This window comes from Heliangelus exortis, chromosome Z, assembly GCF_036169615.1.
Source record: "Heliangelus exortis chromosome Z, bHelExo1.hap1, whole genome shotgun sequence".
Lineage (NCBI taxonomy): Eukaryota > Metazoa > Chordata > Aves > Apodiformes > Trochilidae > Heliangelus > Heliangelus exortis.
Window position 1 is genome coordinate 54394123 of NC_092454.1, and position 25308 is coordinate 54419430.

A 25308-nucleotide genomic window follows, 5' to 3' on the forward strand; every position below is an offset into this window, starting at 1 on the left:
GGCAGGAGAAAGGGGTTCTGGTTACTTCACTTAATCCTCCTTTCCTCTTCCTTTTGATGTACCTGACCTTCACATCTTGGATCAGCCTGCTTTGCCGCACACATACATGGGAAGCCTGGCTGTTTTGAGGCCATTTTATTCTTTCATCTCCTAAGAAAAAGGACTTCGTTACATGTGCTTAGCTCTCAGTGCAGACTCCCTCTGCTGTGCTGTGTCCTGCGCGGAAGGGTAGACTCTGCCCTCCAGGTCTTACCGGCTGCTGCCTCGCTGCAAGCACCCTCCTGGCTGCTGCGTGCAGAGCACCGTGAGCACAAATCTGCGGGGCTCCCCTTCCTTGCACGGAGGCTCTCTGGAGGCAGGTCTGTGTGCACAAAGATTTATTCGCAGGTATTTATCTGCACTGCCCAAAGTTACTTGTGGGGAAAAAACAAACAAACAAACAAAAAAAAACCAGCAGTGGACGTTTCCTCCTGCAAGAACATCGACAGTAACACAAGGTAAACAAATAATCTAGAGGGGTAACAGCAAGGCCTCTGCAGCTGCATGGGAGGTGCCAGTGGAAGACAACCTGCAGTGCTACGTCCTGCCTTTTGCACCGGCAGCTGTGGGGGGGTACAGACCAGCTCCTCTGCCTCCTCCCCCAGGAATATTCCTCCATAAGGAATAGGGTAAATGGTGACCTCGGTTTTGCTGGAGTTGATGTGGAAGTGTTTGAGGGACAGGGAAGTGATGGGCCAGAACAAGGGATGCCGATGTGGGTCTCAGTGCCCTGGCTACGGAGGCTGTCAAGAAAAAAAAAGTACAGCAAAATGAAGGAGAATTTGGCAGTGAGGCAGGAGACACTGGAGTAATGGCCAAGGTTAAGAGGAGCAAACTGGGGAAGGACTCAGAGGAGCAGCGGGCCACAGTGAATTGCCATCAGCTGGAGGTGATGCTCTGGCAGCTCTCGGTCACCACCTCACTCTGCCTGTGGCTCGGGAGGGAGCTGGCCACCACGGCTGGGCCTCTCCTGCAGACCTCACCCCAGTCCCACCCCATCCCCCCAGCACTATTCTGAGACTGCCGCAGAAATGTTGCAGCCCACGGCAGTGCTCCGGGAGGGAGGCTGAGGAGGACTGGGATGGCACCAGGCTCCCTCCTAGTTTTTCTCCCCCATTTCTTCTACAGAGCAGCCCTGGAAGGCTGTGGCAGGTGCACCGCACACCTCCTCAGCCCCATCAGCTCAGCACTTGTGAGCTCGGAGTCTCTTTCTGGCTGTTGCTTTCTCTTCACAGCTAATAAACAACATCTGCCTGTGTCTGACACTGACTCCTCCTCCCACCACAAGTGGCAACGCAGCTTAACAAAGCAGAAAGAAAGGACAATTGTTTCTGTCCACACTAGCAGTGATTTTTGGCCCCACCTTTAGCTACCTCTGAAGAAACGCTTGCACCAGCCTTAGCCCTCTGAGGCAACCCATGCTGGGCAATTCGTGCTGGTGACGGGGGCTCCCCAGCAAAGGTCAGGAGGTTGTGGTTTCTGTTGTACCCTTCTTTGCACAGCCTCAGGAATGTGTTTCCAGGACGCCAGTTGTAGATGTAAGAATGAGGCCAACCTGCCTGGTGTAGCTGAGCTTCATAAAAAGTCCAAACTTTTTTTCCCAGAAGTAACTGATTTTAAGTACATTTAAAGGTAAGGTTTTTATAGCCACATTATTCCCCCTCTGCTGAGGATCAATCACTGTCTGGCTGCAAACGCCCCCACCAGCTACCATCATGTCACACAGGAGGACAGCACTTTGGGCTCAGGCCATGAACTTGAACTGTGCATTGACCTCAAGTACCAAACAAATAAAGGAAAAACAAGCATTTACATTTTATATAAGCGTTTATTTACAACTTGTTTAACAACTGTACACTCTTTTGTCACCTTGGAAGCATTAGTGTATTTAACTGGGAAAAATATTAAACTTTTTGATTCCAATGATCATTACTAGGTTGTTTGGTTTGGTTTTTTTTTTTTTGTCTATATACAGATATGTATATTAATACTGCTACCATGACAATCTGGTAGTTACACAATTCATAGATGAACTGATATGGGAAATAAATGTTTTGACACTCTAGGAATCCATTCCTTTACAGAAAATATATCACTGGCAATTTCACAAACAGTTACTTTGATAATTGGTCAACACTTAATTCAAGACTGTCAAACAAGCTGCTACTAAGAAAGTAAAAGAGTTTTCTATGCAGTACAAATGAAGTTAGTATATCAGAGACATGCTGGAGATCCCCTCTGAGTTGTGAGCACACAATCACTTCATGACAGAGATGCTAGGCTAATCTAATTAAAGTAGCCAGCTCACTTGCTGAAAGTTACTGGCTCCACCTGACACCCCTCTGTTGCATTAGTGAATGCAGACAAGCTAAACACACATACAAGTGTTTCAGGCTCAAGAATATCTGATACTTAAGTCTCTGATTTGTACAGACCACTTGGAGAAATGAGGTACTGCTTGGCTTCACCTCGGGACACCTCTGTGGGCAGGTGTATGGAAACACAGCCATCCCCTCCCACCCTGCACACAGCCACTGATTTCAGGGGTCCTGCATCCAGCCTGGCTTGGGGCAGGCTGTAGTCACAGCCAAAGCAGCACTTACAAATGACAAACAAACCTTGCCTTTAATACCCAGCTAAACAGAGGTATTTTCTAATAATGCTACCCTGACACGTAGCAAGGAATCCATGGCTAGGGCCTGGAAAGGCACAAATCCTTCTGCTGGCCTCAGTCTGAGGAAAGTGCTGCTGCCCCTGCCGAGGGAATACCTGACTTGTGGCCACCAAAGCCCCAGTCCTGCCTCCAGGTCCCATCAGACTTCACTGTCCCAGACCCTAGAGTGCCAGGAAAGAGGCATGCCCTCTGGAGGTCTTTCCAGATTGCTGTCAGCCAGAGCACCCCCTCTGGTGAAGTATCCAGAAGGGAACCTGCCAGGCATTTCCCACTGGGAGCTTAATGCTCATCCTTCCCTCTCCTGCTCAGTGTGCAGGGGCCTGTTCCTAGCTGCCCTTTCCCTTGCCAGCTGGCACAGACTCCCCTGTGGAAACAGAGGTGGGGACAGGATCTGCCTTTTTCTCCAAGTCATTCCTGCACAGTGCTGCTAATAACAAAGTGGTATCAGGATCCCTGAGGACTGAACACATAGAGGTGTCTGAGCACACAAGGTGCAGCTCTGCCCGGGACAAGCCATGCCCTCTGTTTTGTGGCCAGAAGTGACTGCAGAGACTGTGGACACAACACTCCTCCAGCATGGGGATGCTAACATGGAAAACAGGGCTGGTGGTTATGCTACTGCCTGAATAAGCAAAACCATTCTTGCAGTAAGCAGAGTACATACATACATATTTATATTTTTGCAGGATTAAAATCCAAGTGAGCAAGACTGGAGTTTCTCTAGAATTGGACTTAAGCCAAACCACTTTAAGAGTACTCATCATACAGACTCTTCAGCTTTTCCAGAAAGTCCTGTGGCTTAAAAGCCCCCTTCCTCATTGGTTACAAACTAACTTGTATATAATAAACCTCTTAACATAAAACACAGCAGTACTCCCTCATCTTCTGAATCTTGCCAGTACTGAATGTCCAATACAAAACAAAGATACAGTAGTACAAATGTGCAGATACTTAAGAATATTAAATAAGCAGCTTTTTAAATTAATATAGGCAGTACAAAGCATTTTGAGTTACACTGTCTACATATGGCAAATCTTATAGCTAAACTTCATAATATAAAGAAACAGCCAAGCTAGTGCAATTGTAAATTAAATAGCTAAGACTGCAATAAGGAGAAAAGAAAAAAGTAGTACAGATAAAAGATGAACGACCCAAATTATAAACTGGCAAGGACACACTGCATAATACTGGAAGTGTAGACACCTTTCATACATATCTCCATGCAAGTTCTCTCCTCGGATTGTTTTAACAATTGTACACAGATTGAAATAAAAGTTTCTGAAAGAAACTGATGACATAGCTAAAATGCAGTGAGAAAAATACAACAGCCACAAACTACTGTGTATATACATAGTAAGGAAGCAGGCAGTGTCTGTGAACAAAGTACCACCCAGTAGTTTGCCTGGCTTGGAGATTATCAGATGAACCTTGCCTCATTTTTTAAGGAGGATGGGATAGCCAAGCAGCAATTCATTAGTCATTTATTCTGGTAAAACACCTTCTTTGTTTTACTTTTATTATTTAAAGAATCAAAGTGGATCCTTTAAGGGTGCAGGTGCTTTGAAATTTTAACAGTAACAAAAAGCATTTTTAGAAACTCATTAAGACTAGATGTTTATAGTTCAGTGTATTAAAATGTTGCAGGAAGTCTGTGTGTTAATACTGTTAATCAGAATTAAATAAAGTGGACAGGCAGAAGTAAAATGGAGAGCTGACAGTGCTCTGTCAGTTTGCAGAATGGTGCCTGTTGAGTTCTGAATACTGTATTTTCCCCTTTTCCAGCCTCCTAAGAGACTTTTTGTGAAGAGAAAGAGTACATGGAAGCGGGAAATGGGAAAGCCACTCCCCGGGATGGTAAGCTTCTCTGCAAGTAGATCCCCTTTGAAATCAGATGGCCATGAGTCTTAAGTGCTGAACAGGTTAAGTTTTGGTTATGCAGTCTGGACAGAAAAGCAAGTCATGCACTGAACAGTCCCTGTTACAATAATGCTGCAGGTCATGCAACCACATCACTGTAAATAAAAGAATAAAAGAAGAAAGTTAAAAAGCAGATAACATATTACCATTAAAAAAAAAAAACAGAGAACAGGATAGGGATTTTTCAGAGCAGTTTAGTAAGGCTGTCTCTACTTAGGAGTTGTGCAAAACATCTTTTTCCAGAGCAACTTTTCAAATTAACAGAGAGGTTACACACCTGTAACTGGAAAGACCTAAAAACCTCCCTTGAACAATACCTAAATTGAGACACAATTAGACAAATTTAAACAATTCTGAGTAAAGTCTTTCAGGGTACCATCCTCAACTAACACAGCTATGGAAACTAAGTTTACACAGCAATGAAAAAGTCTCAGGCATTCCTGCTGTCTCTGAATAAAACAGTAAGAAACCAAAGCCATTTAAAGTGAAAGGTGCCCATCCAATACTGCACGTGGTTATGTACTAAAAGACATTCAGGGTCATCCTGTGCTTGAGGCTATCACAGCATCACTGCCACACTGCACTGGCAAGGTCTACTCGTTGCATGCAAATAAAGATTTGGATTGCAAGGAAACTATACACATTCTTGTTAAAATAAGCGGAGTATGAGCCAAAGAGTTCTGCATCACAATGCTGTGGAAGGCAATCTAAGTTTGGGAGAGAAGTGCAGGGTTGCCATATTTGTCCACCCTTGCTGATGCACCTTTCTTGGCCAGTGTAAGTGGAGAGGTGGAATGCCTGACTGACACAGCTACAGTGCTTTCAGCTTCCCCAGGTACCACAAATATCCTGCCACAGCACTACCTGCTTGTTCTCATTTTTGCACTGCACTCACTGTGACTCTACAAAAAAGCAAAATAGCTTCATCAGATTGAAACTAAAGCATGCAAAAATTGTTTCTCTCCCCACTTCTTTCTCCCTAGTATTGCACTGGTCAAAAATGATTCTAACAGTTCCTGTGACAGTAAATCCAGGTTCAATAGATAAGGAAGACCATTTATAACTAAACATAGTATTAATGGACTTATTGCAAAAAATCTGTCTGCTACAAGTCCTGCATCTTGTATATCTGTCTTTTTTTCCTTTTCATTCACCAACCCAGAATACTAGTCATAGCTGAGAAACAAATAGAAGCAGAGACATAAATCAAATATCAAGTGGAACAAAAATTTTAAAAGTTAACACATTCAAAGCAATTCTCAAGAGTGTATTTTGAATCATCACTGTCTGCTAGGCTTGCTTGGCACTGCTTGGGTGAATAAATTTAGAGTTCAAGATTAATACAATGAAGATTACTGCAGTTAGTCAATACAAAAATTCAAAGTTCAAGCTACATAAGTATGTATCTATTCTATTGTGAATAAATGGATATAGTGTCATCCTTTAATCTCAGCTGGCTAAACTTAGTTCAGACTTATTACTTAGTAGTACTTCAAGCATCCTGTTACACATAAGCAGAAATTACAACAAAGGTTTCCCTTTGAGTTAATAGTACTTTTGAGAAGACTTGTAAAATCAGAACAGTACATTCTCTTTCAAGGATGTAGCAAATTCATCTGACAATGACACAATTCTAATCTTTTTCTAAAAAAAAAAACCTGTTTGTAAATCTCTTTTGCTTAGAGAACTACTCAAAATTAATCAACCTACTATTTTAAAGCTACCTGTTGAGGTTTCATAAGACAATAACACTTCATAAGACAACAGAGCTGCAAGATGGTTTATGATGCAGGAGTGACTCTCTTACTCTTTCCCTTGCCAGTCCAAAATATTCCAGCTGTAAGTGAAGGCTTGTTGCCAGCCTGAGGGATTATTTCTTGGTCAAGCCTTTCCCTTCAATATTTAGTGCCAAATCTCATTAACTCTACTTCATTACAAGGAGTGACCTGCTCCTTAAAATCTTCCTTAGCTTCTCACTGTCCACTTCTGCTTTTTCAGCACACAGAAGTGAGTGGAACAACTCCAGCACACTGGAGGATGGCACCCATTTTCACTAATCTATCAAGCTCTGGAAGAACTTTCCAGCACCAGAACTTGTGATTCAGAGCACTGCTCACACAAGTCAGATCTCATGCAAACCCCCCCCCTAAAATCCAGCCACACACTCCCTCTGCAAAACTATGTTTCTCCTCTGCATTCTATATTTGCTCCCAAGAGGGACCAGGCTTTCTGCAGCCAAGTCTGCTGTCTGTAAGCAATATTTTGTAAACCAATCACCAAAGGTATCAGAGCAATGCAGTCTACTCACTCATGGGTCTAACACTAAACACTCTTCCAAAATATTTCTGCCAGACTTCTGCTTTGAAGTTATCTGTCTCCAGATTTCTCTTCCTGCAGATCTCCTAACCTCATTACCTACTGGTTTCTACAAGTTCTTCATTATCTATCTCTTCTTTCTGTATCTTTCTTGTTATAATTCCCTTCAGAGTTTTTAAAGGAGCCTTCCAACACAGCATCTTCCAGAACTGTCTTGACATCAGATTGCATTTTTACAACTCTTACAACCAGAGACCACAAAGTAGACTATGAATTCTACAAACTGTGGCCTTATAATGCCATGCTCATACCTATTCCAAGATTCTAATGATACTGCTAAAAAATAGAATTAAAACCCATGTCAAAACTACTTCCAGGAAATAGGTTTGCTCTCCGTTTTAGTAAGCTTTGGTGATTGAGAACTGTAATATCTGCTTTACAAAATTTAAATTAAATACTGAATGTTACATTCAAATCCAAATTAAAAGTCTGATGGTCTCATTACAAATTTTATAAGTCTGTAAATACTACACTACTTCAGATTTTCTCTTAAAATTCTGTTCATTTTTATTACCATGATAACAAGAGCACTCGAACAAGCTAAAATTTGGTCTTTATGTTTATTTTCTCTTTTCTTCCAGTTAGGGATAATCATTAGGGATTCAAGTTCTATTTGCAGAATAAACTACCCTATACCTGTGGAAATACTTGCTTTTGAAGTATTTCAGATTTGTGCCATGTTAGATTAGTTAACAGCTCTTCAGAGTGCTGACAAGCGACTGCTTTTGTAACAATTAAAATAACCATGATTCTCTTTCTGAAATGTGATATTTTAACTTCATCTGATAGTAAAGGACCTCTGCTGTGCAAAGTAATGAATAAAGTCTCCACCAGACAGGAAAGGCTCTCTAACTGCCTCAGAACTCCCTCAGCTAGCAATGCTTTCCATGTTGCACAGACCAATCTCTGAGATGCAAAGCAACAAGAGAGCAGCAAGAAATTTTTATCTGGCAAAGAGAACCTGCCTTCAGTCTGGGGCCAATATGCAGTGCAAAAGAGACTGAAAGATACACAGTTCTGCAAACTACTATATAGACACAGAAAACAGCAGCAGGTGAAACTCCTGATTTGCAACCAGAGCCAACTAATACAGGAAGCTGCTCCAGTCCTGCATTACCTTGGCAAGGCCTAGATGTGAAGGTTAGAATTGGTACAATAGTAATGTCAGCAGCAAAACCATCCCCTAGCAATTAACAGATGAGGACTTCAATTAAAGCAATTATCACAAGCTCCTGTTGATCCACTGACTAAAATCTGACAGCAGAACAATTCTTCTGGGAAGCTGCCTTGGCTGTACTGCCAGGGGTTGCTTCAGTGCCCCATGGGACCATATGATTTGTCAACTTTTCATGAGCTCCTTAATTGACATTCATTCATTATCTAATTGATTGAGCAAATACATTTAAAAAATTAACTTTGTGTCCCAATATTTCAATGAATTCACAAAACGAAAAATAGAGGACAAAGCAAGGTAAGTCCTCAGCACCATCACAATTTCCAGGGTTTCATTGTACCACATGCAAGAAGTCCGAGGTTGCTGTGGCTGATGCTGATAGCTTCTGCTTTATTCCCATAGGTAAAACCTCCAATATTCAATCAGCTACATTTCAGAATTAATTAAAAACCCCAAACCTTAGCTTCAAAAGCTCAGGTTCTGCTTCACTGTTTTTCAAATGGAAAAAACCCAAGCAAGATGTTTAAAAACATAGTGCTCATAAGACTTAATAGTCACTTACATCTGTCTCATCTACCTTCAAATTAATCACCCCTTGCAAAAAGTCAAAATATTGGGAAAGAAAAAAATCTCTATAAAATGAGTAAAATTCGGTTGCTGTCTTGTTTGCTTTGTAAGAAGATGAAAAATTCACATTCAGGAGAGTCCTCCCCCAAAGCACTAGCTAGAAGAAAATCAAGTGGGGATATAAAAATATTTCCCAATTATCAAATCTACAGAAAATGTCAACAAATCAAGACAATTAAACCCACTAAAATTCCCCCAGGAAGCTGTTAACTGGTAGTCTCACATATCAGAGAACTGAGGAAGAGCAAAAGTCAAAACTCCCACATGTCAAAACACTGAATACTTCAAACTTGCCAGATCCTTTTAAAGTTTCTTGACAGCCTGCACATACCACTTACTTATATTTAAGATCATCACAAAGCAGTAATAGGAACATTCACTGTTAATTCTTCTATACACAGTGAACATAAAATTGCTGGTGCTCCTTACATAAATAGCCACAAAATCATGCAGAAGCATTACTGCTATCTCAAGTGATATCAGAAGAGGACAACATTACCATTTGCTTATGTGTATTGAAAAGCATCTTGTAATCATCATATATTAACTTAATTTTACAACGTATAAAGCTGCATGCTCTGTGCTTCCTTTGCACCGTGGGTGGAACACAAAGCCTTTAGATTACTTCAGTTTTCACAGTACTTGGGAAATACATGTTATTAACCAAATGGTTACGTGATGCTATCAAGAAAATGGAGAACCTGAATATTCTTTTCTGTAATGTCTGACTAGATATGCTAACAACTTAACTCTCCACAGGAGTATAGGAACTGGACTGCACATACATGCTTTAAGAAAAGAACCTAAGCTTCAGCTCTGAACAATAAAAACAGGCATCCATTTATCTACTTCCTTTTATTGACAGCAATTAAAATCTCTCAGAGGGACCACCATGGACAGATCCTCAGCATAATGCTCAGGAATGTATGCTCATGAACTCTTCAGCTGTTTTATCACTGCCCTGGAGAATCTTTTCCCTTTCACTTCAATCTTTAACTTTTTGCAACCTATCAGGACAAAATATAACAATGGTTTAACAATTACCACTATGATTTTGATGTAAAAGTTCTTCATTGCCTCAGGAAAAAAAGTGTTCCTAAAAGTTTTGTAGAAATATCTAATGCAGATGGAATTATGTTTTACAGCGTTTTTTGCGGATATTTTTTCATTACTTAAAAGAAACAGACAGATGAGGTAGCTCATCTATGTAGGTGCTTATTTCCTGAACTCTGACTCTGAGACTCCTTGTTTTCTTACTACACTTCTGAAGCTACATAGCAAGCGAGGAAAATAATGAAGCTGAAACCTTTCAATTAAGAAGCTGTTCTTGTGACGAGTGAAGGTTTAATGATGTTTACTATCTGCATTCATCCATGATAAAAGATTAAGAATTGACATGTGCTTCAAATAATGGAAGTAAAGCACTGAAAAACAAGGAATTAAAGTCCTGATGATTGCCATTAGAAGACTGAACAAATGACCTACTGGAACTAGACAGCAACTGAGAACATTGCAGTACATTTAAATATCTTTATATTCAATAGAAATCCAGAAATTCTACAATACCAGAATTTCTACAAATTCGCTAATTCTTAAAATTGTCTCTAAAGATGAAACGCTTGTTCTCTCTTGCCTAGCAAATACTCAAACAGTGAAGTACAAATTCAGTATTTGTCTTGTTTTGCTCTTTGATGCTACATGATGCTATATGTTCTTGAAAGAAAATACAAAAAGAACTGCACTGTCTTACTTTAAGGGAAAAGGCCAACCAGGACCACAAAGCAGAAGATCAACAAAGTCAACAAGCAGCAAGAAGCGAAAGAATTAGTAAGAGACAGGAGAGTAAAAGCTAAAAATGAGGCTTCTATCAGAATGTCTTCAACTCCTAATGGCCATAGGCATTTGCCTGTCATCAAAACTTCAGAGGAAAAATGAAAAAGCAAATGTTAAAACAGTTGAAGCAAAACTGTAGGTTTTCTTCTTGTGTGCAGTTTGTGTTCAAGTTACTTGACCTGTACCTAATTAATAGTAACAGGAAATTAAATTATTAGACAAAATTAAGAGATTAAACTTCACGCTAAGGTCCTAGTATTCCTTTCTTTCACAAAGGGTTTTGTCAATTTGGTAACAGCCACAGCCAGACAGATTAAAACAAAAATGGAGCTTAAGGTATTCTTAGGTTCTTTCTCTAGGTGATATAAAGCACTGTAATTCCAAACAAGAACATCAAATTCCCTCAGAGGAGTGATTTGCTCCTGCTCACACATGGCATGTGGTAAAGAGTTCTTCAGATTATATCAGTAAGATCAGTAAAAGCTATCCCACACAAACTGTGGTCAGATGCTTGTTGTCTCTTTAGTATTCAGTATTTCAGTAAGAGACAGCAAAACGAGTGTCACCTCACAGAGCTACAAAATTTGTCCTGGACTTCCTTTATGTTGTTACCTTTCTGCACACAGGAAGATACTTTTTCTGTTTTATCTTGCAAGCATAGCAAAGACATGTCATACACTGAATAAGTAAGAGATTTTTTAAAATTCATTTTTTTCCAAATGTGATTAATAAAAGACAAACCTATATACAGTTAATAGAGCTCAGCATCAGTTTTACTATTACTGGAGGGGAAAGTAAGAACTGATAAATATTTCTAGAATCATACTGAATACATTTCTTAGCCTAGAATAAAACACACAATGTGCTTGAGGATAAAGCAGTACTTCAAGGTATCATTCCCCTGCTCCTTACTCTTTAATCTAGGTATGCTTATTTTAATTATCCTTTGCTCATTCCACCCAAGCTGTGAACTAACATACGGACATTCAAATGATTAATGAATGCTACTATATTGTTTTCTAATGAGATTTATGAAAAAATGTTTTCACTTGGGAGGGCATTAAAATAAGGTAAAGGAATGAATTTATACAAGAGGCTGCATGTACATTAGGGCCCAAACAGTCTCTAAATAAGTCACTACAAGATGTATGTATAGGTACATACACTCAGGTCTTTCATGTCCATCAATTCTTTGACAAAAATCATAAAAAGAACAATAGAAGTAGTCAGGGAAAAAAGCAGAACTTTGTAGGAACAGAACCTAAATTTAAAGTAGATGCTAACAGGCACCTCACCGGTCAACAAGAAGGTACTACAATGAGTGACCTACAGCCAAATCCATCAAGTGACACTCCAACCACCTATACACTAAAAAGTCTGTAAAACAAACCACAGCCAATTTCTAACAAAGTCAGCAACAAACTCACCTGAAGGCACTGGTACCATTAGTAAGGCATCTGATACAATTATACCCTGAATCAATACTTTAAAAGCAATTATTTTAGTCAGGAATGACAACCAGAATACATCAACAATATTAATTGGGACCTTGATCCATTAGGTACTGTTCATCCATAATTAAAATTTCAAAACAAATGTCCTTTCTAAATGGATGATGCAGTATCATATTAGAGCATTCTAAATATTCCTCAATCTTTTCATATTAAGCATACACTTGACCAGGAAGAGTGGAACTAACCCTTTGAAAATAGGCAGCTCTGGCAGCAAAAGAGGTAATACCAGCAGATAGAGAAAAACCTAAAAAAACCCCCAGGCATCCAGCTTCCCTATTAAATGCCAAGAACAAAAGCAAGCTTTGCATGTAGGAGATAAAAAAAATAATTATTTTTGCCATAGGTATGTTTTTTAGTAGCATGTAAATTTAACAATAATGTTAATATACTTTAATAATGTTAATAATGTCATATACTATTTTTGCATTTTTGTAATGTGTTTTCAGCATTTTTTTGAAATAATAGATTAGCACATGAAGTAAGAAGCCCAATTCCCTTGGAACAAAGTCTTAGAAAGTGTAACAACTCTTGTAGGCACAAAGATTATCAACTGTAACAGGAAATCTACATTGTTACAGAGCCCACATGAGGCTTTTTGCAAAAGATGAGGCTCTATACAAATAAGACACTTATACAGCACCCCTCTAGATGTTTCCAAAACTTTGGCACATTTGAAAAAATTCAGAGAGAGAGAGAGACTAAGAAATATAAGCAAAGGTCACTACAGAACAATGATAAAATGTAATAAAACCCTTTCCTGGACTGTGAAATAATAGCAATAACAAGGGAGAAAGAGAAAGGATGCTGGTTGATTTTCCTTGAATGTTGTCACTTGAACAGAAGTGGCCTGGATCACAGGGCAGTATTCTTTTTAAGGGCAAGGCTTCTCTACCTTGCTGTTGCTGGCTGGACATGACCAGGATAAGATCTCCTCGTGCTTGTGGCTTGCCTTTGTCTAGCCAGGAAGGACTGTCCTGAGCCTGTACTAGCCAGTCTGTCTTCTGCTGCTTTTTTATGCAGAGTCATCCCCTATGAACAGAAAGAAATATGTCAACACATAACAATGAATAACTGTACTCATATTTTGTTTATTATTTCCTTCACCAAAACTGACTAAGCTAATTGAATTTCAAACATGAGGCATGTTTTTTTTCAAGGATAGATCACTTCCTTATGGTTTCAAGAATTCAGGTGAGGACCTGTCCCCTGTTCTCACCCTTTGCATGGGTCTAAATATGCACCCAAGTTAAAGGGGTTGTTTTTCAGAGTACTTACTGCAGCAAGTAAGCTGTATTGCTTTTCTTGTGCTTTTCTTTCTTTATTTCCTTTATTTTTATATTGCTTCTCATTAGAAAAAACTGGAAGATTGGACAGTGGAGAATCAAAGAAAGTAAAACCGAACACTATGTCAGTGAAATGGAAGGGCTGGATTATGAAATAGTAATCTGACGTATCCTTTCCTCTAAAAAGTGCCCTTTCTGGTTTTAAAACTTGAAAATAACAAACAGGTTCTTTTTAATTCACTCCAAGGCTATCACAGGAACATACTCCTGAAACAGCAATAGCTTAAAATTATTGAAAAGCATTTTTTTCTGTCTATGTGTTAGAAAACGCTTTTCAAACAAAAAAGCTTCAGCAAATTAATTAGTACTGCTGCAAATAACCTAGCAACCACTAATAGTAATAGCTTTTTTCTTTCTTTATTTATTTATTTTTATTTGTTTGTTTTACTTTTAATAACAAGTTTAGGAGATTCTTACCATATTGTACCAGGCACTAACAAGAAATTTCTCCTCCATTTCTCTTTGACTTTTTGTTTTCTCATATTCTTTCTATAAAAAAACATCAAAAGAGAATATATTCAGAAACAAACTATAGTAAAATTATCTGCCTATACCTGAAAAAAATGAGGAAATACCCATCTACCAGGAAACATAAAGATTACTACCTCCAATGAATGAAACATTCTGTCCCGCTCCTGCAACTGATTTTTCAGAGCCTGAATCTCAGGAGCTGCACCCTGGTTCTGCTTAGGATCTAAAGTACGGATGACCTGTAAGAAAAAACACAGTTTGCTTTTAAATAAGTCCTGAAAAAGCATTCTAATTGATTTATGAGTCTTTCTAAAAAATCACACAGTAGACCAGAATGCAGTTTCCGTACTGGAAGGCTGTAAAGATTGTACTCATCTCCACCCAAAAAACCCCAACTGAAAGTTGTTAAGTTCACATCAGAGGCATCAGAGGGGTTTCAGAAGGGCTTATGGACAGGTAGCAAAAGAGGACAGTCATGAACACAAAAACATTACAATCTCCTGCAGACTTCATGAGGACAAGGTACTGTAACAGTAAGAAGAAACAAAAAATTCACTGGGATTTCTTTCCCTTTTACTTCCTAGTGTATTTACAGATAAAAATCCTTTATTTTTATTCCTGCAGAGTGGTAGTATGGTTCAGTCTGTTAGAGAGGGATCATTAATGTGAAACACATTTACTTACACTTTTGGCCTTTTCCAAATACTTCTTGTATCGCTCTTCCATTTGCTTCATTTCCTCTTCCTTTTTCCGTAAAGCTTCTTGTAATTCTTCAATTTTGAGCGCTTTATGTGAGGAGATGCACACATTGGAAAATAACATATTTATGCTTATTTTCAAGGTTTTCAACAGACACTTAAAGCACAGATAGAAGCTATTTCAAGCTAACATAACAAACCTGATATAGCAGATATCATAGTTTTAATTACTGAACAACTCAGAAATATATTAAAAATGTGTATTCCCTACATAGTCTCACGAGCTGGCTATTATTGTACACAGATTTGGTTTGTTTGTTTGTTTTTTTAATTATGAAAAAGTAATGAGAAACTGAAATATTGATTGATAAATCAATCCCATTATTGAATGCATTTAGGCAATTAATTACAGATTCTATAATATCTTGGTATAAGTATGGTTTTTCCTATTTTATGTAAGGGGAATAATTCTTGACAGGCACAACTCTTGCTTTAATCTGTTAAACTGTAACACTGAGTACAACTTATAAGACTTTTGACATGAATACGTTAAATTTAACTTTTCCACCACATTTTCTTAAGCAGCAATTCACAGACTTCTCCTGTACTGATGCAAGAACAAGCCGCTATTGCTTAGACATCTTCTGTACATTGTCTTAGATGGCAGGAAAAAAATTAATCAATGCATCATCCAGTGCCCGACAGGATATCTCACTGATGTCTTATTCTCAGACAATGTTAGATAATCAGCAACTCTCAATCCATCTGTTTTGCAGCATCACTTTGGAATGTTCTGTTATGTCTGTCCTACAGTTTTCTCTCTAAGCACTTGGTAAACACTAAGCTGGTAGCAGGAACAAGTAAGATCTTAATTTCTCAGTAAGAGAACCAATAGCAGATGGGATCAAAGACTACAAGAATCCATTTTTCAAGATGTGCCATGGTATTCTACAAGCAATTTGGCCATATCTGGGGTGATTAAAGGGATCTGAAAAAATAACTGACGCACATTTCCGGAGTGTGGAAAGAAAGGAAGAAGGTAGAACTATTTTTGTTTTACCAAGACAGAAGTTCAGACCTTGAGACCTTAAAAGGCAACTTGTAACTTCAGGAAACTAACTACAGAAGCCTCAATACACACTAATGTTCAGAAGATAGTGAGTCAGGAGACTGCTATAAAACTCACACTGAAGCTGACCAAGTACGACAGGATTATGTGTTTATTAGCTACAAATGAAGACCCTGAACCCTCATTTCCAAGTGTTCTACCATTTCCTAAGATGCAGAATTTATAATATATTCTGCAGTTTGAGTTCAACATAAATGAAGATTCTCTTTGGATACTGAACATAAGTAACAACTACTGAACTGACCTATGTCTTCCTCAGTCTCTTTACGAATAAAATTATTTGGCACAAACCAGAAAAGTTGCCACTGCTTGTGATCTTCTGCCTTGTTCTATAATAAGTAGGCTTGAGAAGAAAAATCCATCTACTTCCTTCAAAATTGGAAAAAAGTAGCATTGATGTGCTAAAAAAGAACTGGATGTTGGGTTCTGGATACCACCTCAGCAATACAACATATATTTTAGATTCTCTTTGTCCAGCGTCTGAATTTTTTTTTTCCAATTACAACACAGTTCTGAAGAAACACTGAAGAAATATATATTGAGAGTAAAAATAACACTGGCAATAGCAGCAAGGATCTCCTAAATTAGAGTCTTAAGAGACATAACAGTTGTGAGCTGAGGTTCGATGACAGGTATGACAGTACCTTGCTATTTATATAGCCATTGTCAGCTCTTACTGAAGTGATCTCTTAAATGGGATCTGCTAAATTTCAAGTGTTAGAAGCATCTTTTTGGTCATCATAACTTCCAGACAAATTAATATATATATCTCTACCGTTTGAATGACACATCTTGTTTATCTCACATCTCCTATAAGTATTGCAATTAAAGACCTTGCCCATGAAATACTTAACAAAGAAATGGACCACAAAGGTAACTCACAACTGTTATTGCATCTTGGTTCCAAATCCTCAATAATAGCTCGTTTCTTCTGTAGTTCATTGTTAGCTTCATGGAGCTTCTCACTGTTATAAACCACAAAAGCACATATTGTTTTCTCAACATTATAATTGTGCCTCAATGAACATTCAGCAATACAAAAAAATCCTCAGATAGTAATGTATTCCTGTCAACACAACTGATATTTGTTGTAGGGCATAGGGTCAAATGACAACATCACTGTGGAAATATTTGTTCAATTACCTGAAAAACATTATGGTGTATGAAGAGCCATAACAACAAAGAGCCTCATTATGAGCAATTACAAACTTCAGAATTTACAGTGCCTAAATGAATACTGGTAATTGAGATTATGTTGGGAAAGAATGGCAAAACCCAAAGGCAACAGAACTATATTTTTTTCCTCAAGTCAATCAAAAAGCAAACAGCTCCTTGCGTTTTAGGGAAGAGATGCAGAAATAGCAGAACAAAATAACACTTGCTAAAATGTTACCTTTTACACCATAATGTATAGTAAAAGTAAACAAATCAATTTTGTATACATTAGTATGCTTTTCTCAGAACAAAATTACTGATTCCTCTAAAGTAAAGTTACACAGAGTTAAGCAAGATTTTCTAACCACTACAAAATGATGGTTCCTTCATTGCTCTTACAGATTTTACAAAGGTTTTCTGAGATAATGACAGTACCTGAATAGCATATTCCCAAACATATTCCCCTGTGTTATATAATTTATCTTATTTGTATGTTTTCCAGATGCATGATTAATGACTGCCTTCCACAACATATGGAAAACAGGCTGTTTCAAATGGCAAACAAAATAGGCAAAATACTTACAGATGTTCTTCAAGTTTCTTCTTCAGAAGAACAGACTAGAATAGAAAGCTAAATGTTACTGTGGAGCTTTAAAATAATTTCAAAACATAAATACGATATGTTAACCAAAATCTTATTTTTTTACTCAGTTTTAGATCACAACTGTAAGCTATCCTTTGTGGTAGCAATCCTTTCCTCCACAGCTGTGTGCATTCTCTGAAATGGAGCTTTCCTGAACTTATAGCTTTAAAAATATTATCCCAGGAACTAGTTCAGTAACAGCAGGATCCATAAACCACGAAGTTCTACGGGACTTGTTTAAATTACTTCAGTACTTTTGTAATTAGACTTAATAAATTAACCTGACACTGAGAAGTGCACAGAAAATTTGCTAGATGAGCTCCTACCAATAGGGCTAAGTGATTTGCATGAAGATATGTAGCTAACCAGTTGAAGTAAATTCCTGTCCCCATAGAATCTAGAGGGAATAGAGCATTTCTGACTCTAGTATAGCAGAAATTTTACCCTTTTCTGTTACTGAAAATTATCATACAACTTACAGTTTGTCTTTCTAGTTAAATGACATTTGGATAAGCTCTTTGAATAACATCTTCAAAGTAAATTTTAATTTTAAACACACTTCACATGCTTCCAAAAAAATAAACCCCATAGAAGTCTATAAACTGAAAGTAGTGTTAAGTAAATAGAAAGCCATACTCACAATAGCCTTGAGCAGAAGCCCATGCCAAGAAACAGAGATGACATTAGTATAAAGCAAAACAGCAGCCAACAGAAGAAACTATTTTGAAAGTCATGAACAGAAAAAGTTAAAGCTTTGCATTTTTTCACGCATGTGCATTTTTCTCCTCTATTCTTATCAGTAGTTTTATCCTATAACATTTTCTAAAACATGTAACTGAAAACTGAAAAAGAAGCATATTTGTAAATCATCATATTTAAACCAGAATGTCAAAGGAGAGCAACTGCTCTTTTAAAAGTAATTTTAAAACAAAAATCATTCAAGTAGCAAAACGGGAGAAATAATATGCAGCTTACTGGGCTACAACCGAAATTTAGAAATGCATGTGCTTTTGTGGAGTGATTCTGACTTGTGTTAATGCCACATTGATCAAATTCAAGATAGAAGCACAATATTTAAATCAGAAACTGCTTTATGTGTTTGTATTTATCCAGTACCGATCACATGGGAGATGTACCATGTGACAGAACATCATCAAAATGAAAGATAAAATTGACAAAATTACTCTAATGCTTTTTCTGACACCTGGACAATAAAGAGAATTACTGTGTTCATCCAGAACAAGCTTTCAGCTTTGTTACAGTGTAACTACTTCAAAATATTGGGTTTTATTACATTCCTGAGTCATGCTTTTTCATTATTTCAGTGTTAGATTTTCTGGGGGTGGGAGGCATGTAACCACCCAGCATGACTCTGATGACTTCAGAGTCAGAAAATTGTTAAGCACCTGCAGGTTCTGACCATTTTGCTTTTTTCTTTTCCAGCCCTCTGGACAACTGCAGCAATACCACCTTTTCTGTAGCAAAAAGTGTTTGCATTTATTTTCCTTGGTCAGTAAGCATTTGGACTGGCACTATCACTTATGTCTGATCATTTAGGGGACTACTTCTTGGTTTCAACAACAAAGGGAAGAGCTGATAGCAGTGCCCATTTTCTTAAAGTAAAAACAAAAGCTGCACTCAGCTTTTCTTTTGCAGTCCTTGTACTGCAATTGGGTTTAGCTTGGAACAGACACAACTATTTGCCAACAGTGATTCTACTGGTATATTTTCATATATATTATCTGCATAGGACCAGAATTGTTGTTAGAGGAACCCCTCTCCCATATAGATGGAGCAAACATTCTCACAAGCAAGAAATTAACAGTGATAAATAACACACACAATTAAAAGAAGCAGGACTGAGTTTACCCAGAGTAATTTACCCAAGAGACAAGATTAGGAAAAAGAATAAAAGGTAAAAGTGTGAAATTTTAGTCACTCAAAAATCCCATATGCACTTGTGGTAAAGCAGAATAATTTAAGTAAGTTATTCTAAAAATGGGCAAACATTAATTTATTTATTTTTGAAGTCTCAGTCAGCTTCAAAACCACATATCCAAATTTTCTGCTCTAACAGTTAATAACTATTATTTTTGTTCTCTCATAGGAAGACCAGCTTCTTGAAGAAAATCTCAATAAAACCAAAAAAGCTTTATCTAATTTTGAGGAAGTTTAACATTTAACTTAATTCATGCATTTTATCTGTTTATTATAGAAGAATATTCTATACCAAAACTGTAAATATTAGCAAAGGCATGCTTGCCTGTTTGTTTTTCCCCCACTGCCAACAAGTTCCACTTACAAAACAACAGGAAAAAAATATACTTATTATGGTGTGTCTGTAGAAAAAAGTATCCTCCCCAGTATTTAACTGCTGTAATTTTTTACACCAAAAAAAAAAAACCCACTACACAAAAAAAAGGCATCTTTGCTGGAAATTTTTTTCAAGCTAAAACTAGTCAAAGGAACATGTCTGCCCCTTTATGAGGAAAAAGTTTAGTTTTGTTCTGCTTGTCAAGGATGCAGGTAGATGGCTAGGCTCTAATTTGCACTTAAGTTAACTTAGCAGCTCTAAGGGAAACTATGACACATTGCCTGAGAAAATTGCTTTGTAAGACTGGTAACACTGTGAGATGACGAAAGTTACAAAAAGCACCATGAGGGACATTCAGGTTCCCCAGATGTCAAGTGTAATTACAGAATCCTTGCATAGTTTAGGTTGGAAGGGATCTTTAAAGGTCATCTACTCCAACATACCCTTGCAATAAGCAGAAGCATCCTCAACCAGATCAGGCTGCTGAGAGCCCTGTCCAACCTGACCATTTCCAGAGATGGGAAATCCACCACCTCTTCGGGCAACCTGTGCCAGTGTTTGACCAAACAAGGAAAGTGGCCAAACTTCACAGGTAACCGAACAGGTAACAGAGTTTCAGGACCTTTTAGGGAGGTGCCGACTCAGAAGGACTTTGCAACTGTATCAGCAATAGCACATAAGGCCAGGATTGCATTCCTAAGAGTAAGAAAACCACCAGATTTGAGAGGGATTTAGCAAGACTAGGACCCATGGAGCAACACTGACTAAAGGCACGTTGTTTATACAGGAAGTGATTATGGTAGAGAAAGGGAGAATGAAGGTGACAAAACAGAGTTATAATAAGGCATGCAAATGATGAAGGGGAAACTGTTCAAGGTACCTGTTGAGCAGCCCTACACATGAACACTGCATTCTGAAAGACAACAAATCAAACTTGCTATTCTGACCATAGTAGGCATATATGTGAGTTGATTTTGTGGTATGGGAGAGTAGGGTAAGGAGGCCTTTGCCCAGCTAGCAAGGCAACAGCCAGGATGGACTAATGATGCATCCCAATAGGATGTGTCAGTACCCATTGCAGGCCAAATGGCACTTCTCTGTTCCTAGCATCCACCTTCCACTGCACTTCAATACAAAATCAAAAATGATTCCCAATAAGGATTTCAGTAATCAGTATGCACCTTTGCAATGATACTTGCCTAAGTTAGAGTAGTGATTTTACTAGTTTTTCAGTAAGCCTAAAAGTTATTTTGTCTTTGAAACCAAACAAAACTACAAAAACCCCACAAACTGACCACCCAAACAAAAACAAACAAAAAACAAAACACAAAAAAAATGCCACCACCAAAGCACCCCCCAAAAAAAGCCAAAACCAAAAAAAAAAAAAACCAACCACCCAAACAAACAAAAACCCCAAAACCCAAAACAAAACAAGAAAACCAAACCAAAACTAAAAAAATCCAAAATAACAATCCAAGCCCTTGTCATACATTTCTGGACTGAATACAAACAGCATTTTCAGTTTTAGGTATTGAACATATTTGCATATTTATAGCATAAGTATATAAAAATATGGATTTTAATGCACTGTTGCAGAAAAGCAGTGAAAACCAGAACCGTGCTGAAAAATATGCCTCAGTGAACTGTATGCCGTGTCTCTCCATATCCTTTTTCTCATGCTTCTGAAGAACCACTATTTTTGTAAGGATTTAACTTTGCCCTACTTTGTGTGGGAGGCTGGATGACAGTCCATAGCGTCAGAGGTTCTTATAGCCTCCATAATTCTAAATATATACTCTCTTTTGCTTCCTTAAGAGCAATGAAATCCTACACACTGAACTCAGCAACATCAGCCATGGGATTAGTACCTACAAATCACCACTGCCACGGTCCTCCCTACACAGAATCAAGGAGTGCAGCAACATGGACTTGGCAACACTGCTTTAAGAAAGGCTGCCTAGTACAGATAGCTGGTTGTACCTGGTGTTGTGATGGTGGTGTTTTGGTGCTAACAAAACCATGCCTACATAAACTGCAACCAGCCATGTAATTGAGCTGCAGAAATGTTGTAAATTACTGTTCAAACCAAAGCCTCAAAAACACACACAATTTAAATTGGGGTAAATAAAGCTGAATTCAGTTAGACAGGGATCATTTATAGTATTTAGTGTCTGAGAATAGTTTTTTTTCATGCTCCCATTTGCCCTGAAAAATCTGATTTCAGCTAATAACCAAGAAAAGAAAGAGTGTATCAGAATCATGTGACTGCATGGGCCTACTTTAAAATGCATTCTAAAACACAAAGTTATTTAGGAAAACAATCTTATCTGAACCCAAATAAGTGTTTTACTTTCATACACTTTATTCTGCAAGTTAAAAAGATAAGCTAAATTAAACAAAACATAAATGAAAATAAGCAGCTAGCAAAAACTTCCACTGTTTTATATGTTAGTTATATCCACAAAACCAGAAAGCACCACATTACAATTTGTTGCCAATTAGCAACACAATACACTAGATTGCAAGCATACAGCATGCATGTACAGTCCTGCAAATCACTGCTTTCAAGAAAGTTCTAGAGTTTCTTCTCTCAAACACAGGAGATCACAAACAATTTTTAAGTGTAAGACTGAAAGTTGCTTTCTAGATTAACTTGGTCATTTTCTGTATTCTTACATTAAATATAAAGTTAATGCTGTATACAGAAACAAAAATGCTGCATTGGGTTGAGGGTCTAATTACTTGACTTTCTTTTCTTTTGGCCTGCCTGGATTCTTGCATTACAAGAATACATTTACATCCACAATTACAGAATGGCAGGAACTTTCATTCAGAAAACTAAACAAAAATAACTTTAAATACTTTATTATGAATATGAAGATTAATGTTTCCTTAATTCCCCCAAAAACCTTCTGTTCTAATTAAATCATTTCAACACTAAGTTCATACTGGAACATATACAATTAATTAAATAAAACATATTTGACACCATCACTATGTAAGAGGATTTTCTTTTCTAGACAGATGTCTTACTATGTTTTACATCCTACTTAGAAAAGCTCAATTTAGTGATAAGACCATATGTGTAAACACATAAAATTTGTGTATTTCTTTTACATATTTTTTTTTACAAAATGTTGAAAGTTTTGAAAATGATAACTATTTTAATATAAGTTTGATGTACATTTTTACTTACATCTTCAGCTTTTGAACCTTGATCCTGCAAAGATTTTTGTAGTTCTTCAACCTGAGACTGCACTTCCAGAAGTCTCTGATTTACCAGTCTAGGAAAGAGATTATATTTTTAATTTCAGAAAAAACAAAACAACTTTCATGTCATCTACACAAGAGATGCCATACTGTAATTTATTCACATAAAATTTACAATAGTAATTAAAGAGTAGAGTATTTCCAGACATTATCAATCATCCAGAACATTCTGATACTCCTACAACACATGTGCACATTTTAAAAAATAAATTCTGTATACATGAAATAAGAGTATCTAACATTCAGTTTTATTGATTGAGAGCTACTAGACCTTACTGCTTCTACAGAGCCACATGTTTCTACCTGTAGCTTGGACGGTAACTTCAGAGACTGTCTAAATCACCTCCTTTAAGCAGGTACACTTACAACAGACCACTGGGAACCACATCCAGTTGAGATTTGGACACCTCTAAGGGTGAAGGTCTGACAATCTTTTTGGGCCTCTCTTCCACATCTCAGAAATTCCTCCTAGAAATGCTTTTTCCTTTGTATTTAGTCACAGTTCCCCCATACTTCATCCAGTGCCTATTGCCTTTTGTCCTTCCGCTGTCAATGTCTGAGAAGAGCCTGGCTCTGTCTTCTTGACACCTCCCCATCAGGCAGATGTAGAACACAGCATTATCTCCTCTATGCTACCTTTTTCTTTGGCCTGAACAAATCCAGTTCTCAGTCTTCTCCAACATATCACATACTCCTTCACCTCAGCAGTATTCTGCTGTACTCTGGTACATCCCATGTCTTTCTTGTATTGGGGAATCCAAAATTATAAGCTGCATCCAGAAGTGCAGTCATAAATACTGATGAGAGGTGAAATACCATTTTCCTAGACTGACTGACTGCACTCTGGTGGGGACAGCCAAGGTCACAATAAGCTGCAAGGTCACTAGCTGACAGTTCCCCCTTTGCTACCCACTAGGACCCTAGAAATTTTACAGCCTACTGGTCCCAGCCAGCATTGCCAGGCTCCTCCCAGGACAGGGCTCCCATTAGCTTATTTCTCTGGGCTGCTGAGCTACTCTTGAGTTACAGGTCCCCTTTTCAGCATACCATTCCTCCCAACAGGGTAGCACCCTCAAACTGGCTGAGAATATAGCCCTTCCTATTAGCTGTTAATAAAGGTGATGACAAGCACTAGTCCTGCTTGGTCCTGTTGTTGATGCCTGAGGAGATGGTTGCCAGTTGGGAGGTTGTACTACTGATGATAATGCTTTAGCCTCCAGCTTTCCAACCAATTTTCCACCCACTTTCCTGTCTACTCATTCAGTCTGCATCTAACCATTTTGAACATAAGGATACTATGGGAGACTGTGTCAAAGGCTTTGCTAAAGCTATGGTAAGTAAGGTCCACTGTTTTACCCTTCTTCATACAGGCAGTCATCATCAAGACAGATGGATGATTTAGGTATGATTTGTCCTGTATAAATTCACATAGGCCTTCCAGAATTACTTTCTTATTCAACCTGTGTCTGGAAAACAGATTCCAGGTGGACTTGCTTTGTGAAATTCCCAGAAAATGAGCGGTGGCTGACCACTCTTCACACTTCTCTGGAATCTATCTTGCCCTTCTTGAAGGTTAGTGCAGTATTTACAGTTTCCCAGGCTTCAGGAACCTTTTCCAATCAAAAAGGAAGATCAGGAAAGATTGGATTCAAAGACTGGATAGAAAGTAGCCTGGCTACAGTATCAGCCAACTACCTCAAATGCATGCTGTCTGGTCCAAGGATCTAGGAGGGTCAGCTAGAGCAGGTTGCCCAGGAATATGTCCTGTTAAGTTTTACATAACTCCCGGGATGGAGACAACATCTCTGTGCAATGTATTCCAGTGTTAAGCAGCACTCCCAGTAAACAAAACATATGAAAAACCAGAACAAACAAACAAACAAAATATGTTCTTATGGTTTTATATTTTGATTAAATCTAATGTGTTTTAATTTCTGTGCACTGCCTGTCACCATGATCCAGGGCATCACTGAGAAGCATCTAGCTCCATCTCCTTTGGGCAATCCCATCAGATGTTTAAAATCACTGGAAAGATCCAACCTGTGCTTTCTCTTTTTCAGGCTACATAATCTCTACCACTCAGACTCTCCTTATATGCTGCTCTGCTGTAATCACATTCTTGTGACCTTTC

General features: G+C 38.1%; 1 protein-coding gene across 5 annotated transcripts in view; it reads right to left on the reverse strand.

The window, feature by feature from the left end:
- Window positions 1-1847: 1847 nt before the first annotated feature.
- Window positions 1848-25308, reverse strand: part of HOOK3 (hook microtubule tethering protein 3) — a 95521-nt gene continuing 72060 nt past the window's right edge. For 2 of the 5 annotated variants that reach the window (XM_071730295.1, XM_071730299.1), the window contains exons 16-24: window positions 23104-23191; window positions 18234-18311; window positions 17534-17568; window positions 16678-16760; window positions 14653-14753; window positions 14103-14207; window positions 13915-13986; window positions 13047-13183; window positions 1848-9814 (exon numbers count right to left, since the gene is read on the reverse strand). In XM_071730295.1, the coding sequence (XP_071586396.1) occupies window positions 9793-9814; window positions 13047-13183; window positions 13915-13986; window positions 14103-14207; window positions 14653-14753; window positions 16678-16760; window positions 17534-17568; window positions 18234-18311; window positions 23104-23191 (721 nt within the window). In that variant the 3' untranslated portion in view covers window positions 1848-9792. Of the gene's footprint in view, window positions 13184-13914; window positions 13987-14102; window positions 14208-14652; window positions 14754-16677; window positions 16761-17533; window positions 17569-18233; window positions 18312-23103; window positions 23192-25308 lie in introns of all 5 variants that reach the window. The other 3 variants (XM_071730296.1, XM_071730297.1, XM_071730298.1) reach the window with 3 other exon arrangements.